Below are 7,911 nucleotides of genomic sequence, written 5' to 3'. Positions count from 1 at the left end.
AATCAGAGAATTCCACCCGTCGTTCCACAAATCGTCCATTTTAGTCCACAAATTCTAGTGAGAGAAAGTATGAGTGATGGAGAGGTGGAATGGTGTGAAAATAATGAAAGGAATGAGGTGTATTTATAGGTAAATTAAATTAAATTTTAAAAAAATAATTAAAATGAACGTCCACTCCGGACCGGCGCGCCTGGCACCGCCCCGCCATAGGCCGACGCGCCTATCGCCCCACGGGGGAGGCACCGGCGCGTCCTCGCACATCTCTCGCCTAATGACCGTCCGCCCCGAAAATTTCGTCCGCCTCGGGGCGGACGTTCTCCCCACTATAGACCGCCCCGCCGTCGCCCCCGCCGGGGCTATAGCCGCGCCGACATTATAGTGGATACCCTAATACCACAAATTTGAAGAGATAAGGAATTGCATCAATCGCCGATTGTTATCTAAAATTTTGCAAGATCCGACTCTTTTTTTCCGGGTTCGCTGACAATTTCTCGTTGTACCAAACGGTGGAGAAGATAGTAGAAGAGTGGTTTTTATGGGCTATTATGGGCTTTTAGTGTATTTTATGGGCTACCAATCATGCCCTTATCATACATACTAAAAAAACATTTTCCATTTCTTTAAATTGTTAATAAAACACCGCACATGCCTGGCGTCTATCTTTTAAATCCTACTTAACTCTTAAGGGTGTTTGCTTAACTGAATATGCATTTTAAGAATATGAAGAATGTGTAGTAGGACTAAAAATTTGTCCCATTTGGAGACACTCTCCAATCAAGCTTATTTCGAAAATTTTGTCATCCCCAACCCCTGCTCCTACCTAAAATCCAAATTTCTCAAACATTAAAAAGAAACTTAACTTATCAAGAACCGAGAAAGCATGAAGAAAAAGTTCAAACAAAAAATGAGGTCGTTATATTCTATCAAAATATTTACAACTTATCTGCCCAAACATGTTTTAGAAGACTCATGAATAAATATACACTCCGTATATTGATATATCCAAACAGTCTCAAATGGAATTAAAATTCAGGATGAATAAAATCTATAGCTATTATCTACCGTGATTGCAATTGAAAAGATTGCGATCTCTTCATCGCCCTATAAATGCTCGAATTCGAGGCACACGACAAATCCATCGACACCGATCTCCTCACGCCCCGCACCTCTGCCGCCGCCGGGCTCGATCCGCCTCTACTAGTCGATCCCGACTCGGCTCGGCTCAGATTGCCCGCCGCCGGCGCCAGGTCCGGGGCGACGGGGGCGCGGCACACGGGGCAGCTCTTGTGCGACCGCAGCCACGTGTCGATGCAGTCCACGTGGAAGGCGTGGCCGCACTTGGGGAGCAGGCGCACCGCATCCCCGTCGCGGAAGTCGGCCAGGCAGACGGCGCAGTCGTTGCCATCGACCAGGCCGTCCGCCTTCCGGTACGCGAACGACGCCATCGCGTCGATCGCGGACTGGGGCAGCCCGACGGTGCGGATGTACCAGATCGGGTGGTCCACCGCGATCCGGCCTTGGTTCTCTCCGGCAAAACTTGTTCTAGAAGGTTCCAGAGGCGTCACGTTTCTCCGGCGCCGGTATCGGGCGAGGGTGAGGTACGACAGGACTAGAAATGCTACTCCGAGAACGCAGAGCATCCAAATCAGGACTGTCGGCACGTGATTTTTGGGCGGATTTTCGCCGGAAAAATCGACCGGCGGTGATGGGAGGTAGCAATTTTCGGGGCAAACATAGCATAAGTAGCAATCTGTGGAGGCGTATTTTTGAGTGATTTTTCTGTGATGAGAAGAGGCCATCGTCACTAGCAAGAAAAGGGAAGAGGTGGAAGAGTTAGAGAGGGATCATATTTGGATTCACATGAAAATGGTTGACGAAATTAATTGATTAGGAAAAGGGGAGAAGGTGAGGGATTTAGTCTAGTGTAATTTAGTTTAGTTTAGTTGTGGGGGTTTGAAATTGAATACTCCTTTCCTTTCTACTAGTTTAATTATGATTAGTAAGAGCGATTACGTAGAGTGGTGGGACATTGCATCTACCACATCTCCAAATTCAGTCCCCACCGCTTTGCGTGTGGTTGATTTGGTGATTCAGCTAAAAGTATTTCTTTTTATTAATTATGGAAAACGAGAAATATTATTCGCTACTTATTTTGTCACCTTAACTTTGAGTAAGATTGGATTGCCATATTTCAAACCAAAGAAAGGGAAATTATTTAATTAACAAGATTTAAATGATAATATCCAAATATTACGTTTGTACAGCGTCATACCCTCAGAGAAGAAGCGTTTTATTGATTATATTACTTTTCCTTAATTAGTTATCTATTGATGTGGCCTTCTTCATTTATTAGTTCCACTGTTCCAACATTAAATCAGGTTTCATAATAATTGAAGTTGAACGAAAACTTTAGCATGAATTTCAACACTAATATAGATAATATTTTATTTTTTCTGTACTGTTATTATTGACAATTTTTCAACTTTGTACTAATCCTTAGTAATTGGTAAATTCACCGTTTTTTTCTCTTATTCATAAATTCATTTTTACCCTTATTTATATAATTATTATAATTAATGTTGGTTATTGATTTCATTACTTTGCTTATCTTGATAAGATTAGATTAAAGAGTGGTATACTCTCAACGTCACAAGGAAAATGACCCCTTCATAGAATGGCACGAGATTTTATATAGTTTTATTTTATGTGTTAGCTGGAGAGAATAAAGTAAAAAAGGAAATAAATGGGCTTCTATTCTTAGTAATGATCATCTTGAGTGGAACGTAGGGGTAGTAGTATTATAAAAGATTATTAGTTGAATACCTTTTGATTTAAGTAATTTTATTAAATCTTCCTAACTATCATGAATAATTTATAATGAAATAATACTCCATCTGTCCCACAATAGAAATCATATTTAGTTTGGGCATGAGCTTTAAAAAATGTAAAGAAAAGTGGGTTGAATAAGTTAGTACAATGTGGGTCTCACTTATATATATATTAGTTTTATAATAAAATGTTAGTAGAATAAGTTGGTGAATGTGGGGCTTACTTATCATTTATGGTAAAAGTGAAATACGATTCATATCGTGAAACGGACGGAAAAGGAAAAATATAACTCTTATTGTAGGACGTAGAGAGTATTGAGTAATTGAATACTCATTGAAGCCAATTACCATAGTTATTTAAATTTGTAATATTCTTTTATTAAAAAATAATTAATTTAAATATTTTCGTTTGTTCTGACACCACGACTATCAATTCCTAGATTCGCTATTGCTTTTGTAGTCACTTTGGTATTGGTATAAGGGTGTTCACTATAAGGCGGACACCCCCAATAGTCCCGCTCCAGTTTTTATCCATAGCCCTAGTTTTGTTGTCCACAGCCCCAAAATTCTATTTCCGCCACTATGGTGGACACTTGCAATAGCCCCCAAATTTTATAATCAATTTTCATTTTAAAATATAGTTTCAATCAGGTATAGTTAAAATAATCACAGTGTAAATAATCAGCCACTAAGCCCGACGCATAGGCGCCAAATCCATAATGGCTGCGAAGGATAACCCGACGGATGTGATGGATTGCTGCCATAGCACGATTCCTGAGAGTCGGGTGATTCGTCGTCTCCTCGGTGCATTTTTAGAGAGTGGTTGTGTAGATAGTAAGTGGATGGATTTTGTGAAAATGGTGAAAAATAGGTGGTGGAGGTGGTATTTATAGAGGTAAAAAAAAAATCAAAAATCCGCCAGCGCCGCGCCGGATGTCCTTCCACTATGGTCGCTGCGCCTATAGGCGCGGCTAATTCCTCCCCGGCGCGTCCTCGTACCAAGCCCGCCTATCCGTAGTCCGCCGTCCCTCGCCCCCCAATCCGCGTCCGCCCCGAGGGCGGACAACTTCCGCACTATAACCCGCCCGCCCACCGCCCCCTCACGCGGCTATAGCCGCGTCCTCGCCATAGTGGATACTCTAACGGAATTAACCCACAGCGCTAGGAGTCGTACATAGATTTTAAGGGTGTGTACTGCACAACTTCAGAAGCAAATAGGATAGATAATGAGTAGAATTTTGAGAAGTAACTTATCTTAGTCGTATAGTTTCCTTACAAATATTCAGTTGCAAGTGAGCGTAAAATATACACGATCCTAAATTGCATAATTGATGTGGGCTTAAGCTGGTTACATAAGTCATAGTAACTTCGAATGAGAAGTGATTAACTTATCTTAGTCGTATAGTTTCCTTACAAATATTCAGTTGCAAGTGAGCATAAAATATACACGATCCTAAATTGCATAATTGATGTGGGCTTAAGCTGGTTACATGAGTCATAGTAACTTCGAATGTACCAGGGGTAGTTCTTGATACGTTTATTATTTATATATCTTTTATATCTTGTATTATTATTTAGTTACATTATTTAGTTAGATATTTAGGGAGTGCATATCTTTTTCATATCTTTTGTCTTGCTCATTAAGTTAGTATCCATTATTATAAATAGTGAACATTGTTATTCATTTCATTCAATCAAGAAATATCATAATTTTCCTAATTTTATCGTCTTCTTTAATTTTCTGCAAACACTACTTTTGGAGCTGATCTCGGGGAAAGCCTGTGACGTCCACCTTTATACTTTCGTCGTCGACCGCTTGTCGTCACCGGAATCTTGTTAAGGGAGTGCACCCTTAACAATTGGTGTTTTCATTGTTGTACTCATGGCTCGTTACACCACCGCGGATATCGTTTCCCTATGTGACCGGATGACCACTTTCTGCAATAGATTAAACATGAGATTGGACGTGATGGACGAACTTGAGCAGCCCGTATATCAACCCCCGCAACATCCGATCAGAGAGTTAGATCAACAGCCATCATATCCATATCCACCGGATGGGCGACTCCACCCACAACACCATCCCTACCAATCCCGTCAGCCCACTTCGTGTGACCCGCCATGGCTGTGCCAGGAAACAGCGTATCAGCAACCATCGTCCTATGGCCAGATTTGTACTCGCCACCACCGCCCTCTTGTTGGGACCCGCCAAGGTTGTGCACGCAGTAGTGATACTCACCATATGATCAGCCTTATCAACCGCCTCAGCAGCCACACCACACCGCGCTCAGACAACCCACTAGCTGGGATCCGCGGCCTATCCAGCAACAGCAGCTTGGATTTCAGCTATACGATCAGCCCCAGGCTCAACAGACTTATTGTTGGGAACCACCACTAACAGCAACCATCGCTGCAAACCAACCCCACCAATACTACCAGCAGCCGCCACCACTATCGCGATCAGATTGCCCGCCACGACAGCCAAGTCTAGCACCGCCTTTTGAGCTGCTGCCACTGCCAGTGACAGCGCCCCCATTGGCCTCTGATCTGCCTCAACAAGCCGCAGTTCTGAGCTCAATAAAGGAGTTAGAAACAAATATGCATGAATGTGAAGAGAGAACGGAGATTCAAGTCCATGCTGATGAGCTCAAGGCTGCATCAGAGACAACAAAGCATGAGCTTGAAGTAGGAATAGAAGATAGGAGAAGGTTGTTTACGGATGAGCTTGGATTAGAATCTGAAGAATTGGTTCAGAAAGGAGGTGATGAACTAGGTGCATTTGTTGGAGATGAAGTTGCATATGTCATTCCAAAAGGTTTGACGGAAATTGTCGTTCTCTATGTGGATTTGCATGTCGGTGATGTTGCAAGTATGAAACATCAATCAACATCGCTCGACGCTGATGCACGGTTGATCCCTCGCGCATTGACACACATTGTTTGAGTATTCTTGAACGCGTTGACATGCTCCCCGTTGTATCCCTAGAATATCATGACCACAATATTGCTTCGAAGTCTGCCATGACTCGTATCCAACACGATCCTCCATTGGTGATTTTGGAGGGATATGATGAAGGAAGATGCATATTTATTTGGTGTGCGTTTGATCCAGGAGGGGAGAGCTCGCTAAAGCTTATGTTCGCGTCGCTCTTCGTTGTGTCATGGTTCCCACCTTGAGGACAAGGTGGACTTTAACCGTGGGGGAGTTGATAGGTTTATTATTTATATATCTTTCATATCTTGCATTATTATTTAGTTGCATTATTTAGTTAGATATTTAGGGAGTGCATATCTTTTTCATATCTTTTGTCTTGTTCATTAAGTTAGTATCCACTATTATAAACAGTGGACATTGTTATTCATTTCATTCAATCAAGAAATATCATAATTTTCCTAATTTTATCGTCTTCTTTAATTTTCTGCAAACACTAGTTTTAGAGTTGATCCCGGGGAAAGCCTGTGACATCCACCTTTATCCTTCCGTCGTCGACCGCTCGTCGTCGCCGGAATCTTGTTAAGGGAGTGCACCCTTAACAGTTCTCATGTCTTAAAGGGTTTCTAGATTTCTTAATACTTTGGCTTCTCAAGCTTTAGTTTTTCAGTATTTTCCAAAACAACGAATTTAATTGTTTTTATAGTTTCTTTAGAGAATTCGACTCCATATTAGTTCAATCTCTAATTACCACACTCGACATTATTTCTTGTATTTACAAGTGTATTTTTGTGTAATTTATTTCTTGTTTACGTATTTATGCTTGTATTTTGTACCAAAAAATCACAATAAGGTTTTAACCAATGTCGGGAGTTAATCAGCTATTATTTCTTTGCTTTTAATTTCACAATCCACGTAGGCTTTGGGTACCTATCGGTAATGATTGCAGTGTTATTCTCAGAGCTTCCTTACCTAAGAAGACAAAAGACACTGACGGATTTAACAGTTAGATTCTTTCTTCTATTTACTAAAAGACGATGTTTCCATGATTATTACTCCATTTATCCCAATCTAATTAACACATTTTTGTTTTTTTTGATGTCTCACTCTAATTAACACATTTTCAAAAATGCAAACATTTTTATCAACCGGTGCTTTCATCTAAACTCATGGCAAATCCTAACGCCGGAGTTGGATGCACCGAATCTGTGATCGCCCCTATCTCTTTAGCGACAATGCAACCTGTGATTGCACTGCTGATCTTCGCTGCCCTACCAATTAATCCAACAATAGTAACCTTGGATCATATATGGGCATGGATGGCACGCTTCGATTCCAGACTCGAAGAGTTTGAGCGGTGTGTTGTGATAACGATTCCCTCGTCGCGCCCCGCTGTACGCCTCCACACAACCGTCTTACCAGCCACCGTTGCCTCCATATTAGCCTAACCCGCCGCCCAACAACTTCGTCAAAGTAGGTCATGGGTCGTGACCCAGCGATGCCGCTGCCGGTAGATTCTCAGCCGCTGGACCCAATCAACACCAACAACATGCATGATTTTCACACCCAACCGTGGACCTCAACCCGACAGCACAACCCGTACTCAAAACTTTGGCGGCAAGATCCTAATTTGGGATGGCATATACCTGGTACAATCCAGCAGCATCACCTGGTGCGGCAAGACCTCCCACGTGTTGGGACCCCCCGGACAGCAATCACCGCCGAGTTTCCAGCCCTATGCACCACCACGGGTGCAACAACCTTCTTGTTGAGAACAACTTGGTCCGCTACAGTCATGGGAAATGTCAACTTACGACCAGCCACCACCGCAACACCTCCAGACGCCTTTTGTCTATTAATCGGCACCGACTTCTGATCCAGGACCTTTCCCACAGCAACGCAGTCCATATGCGTACAATCAACCTTATACTCAGCTGTCGTACGCGGACCGACAGCCCTATGCTTGGCAGCAGCCGTCGAGCCCTAGCCCTATTACGAGCAGGTACCCACAAGGTCGGATACAGACGCCGCCAACCGCACAGCTCTGTCAGCCAACGTGTTGGGATCTCCTGGAACGACACCAACATCAAGGTTACCCACCTATAGACTGGCCACCGTATCAACAAAGTTCGATATCACTTGGGAGGTTTGA

The 7,911-nt window shown here is 42.7% G+C and overlaps 1 protein-coding gene across 1 annotated transcript; it reads right to left on the bottom strand.

Annotated features, from left to right (window-relative positions):
• Nucleotides 1-898: 898 nt before the first annotated feature.
• On the bottom strand, nucleotides 899-2,016 carry LOC121761287 (E3 ubiquitin-protein ligase RING1-like). The gene has a single exon (XM_042156932.1). The coding sequence runs from the start codon at nucleotides 1,797-1,799 to the stop codon at nucleotides 1,059-1,061; it is 741 nt and encodes a 246-aa protein (XP_042012866.1). The 5' UTR covers nucleotides 1,800-2,016; the 3' UTR covers nucleotides 899-1,058.
• Nucleotides 2,017-7,911: the final 5,895 nt, after the last annotated feature.

Source organism: Salvia splendens, chromosome 13 (assembly GCF_004379255.2).
Source record: "Salvia splendens isolate huo1 chromosome 13, SspV2, whole genome shotgun sequence".
In the NCBI taxonomy this organism is placed as follows: Eukaryota; Viridiplantae; Streptophyta; class Magnoliopsida; order Lamiales; family Lamiaceae; genus Salvia; species Salvia splendens.
This window is presented reverse-complemented; position numbering and strand designations above follow the sequence as displayed.

Bases quoted from the DNA above. Each gene is read 5' to 3' on its own strand.
- LOC121761287 (XM_042156932.1), bottom strand. From the start codon at position 1,799: ATGGCCTCTTCTCATCACAGAAAAATCACTCAAAAATACGCCTCCACA.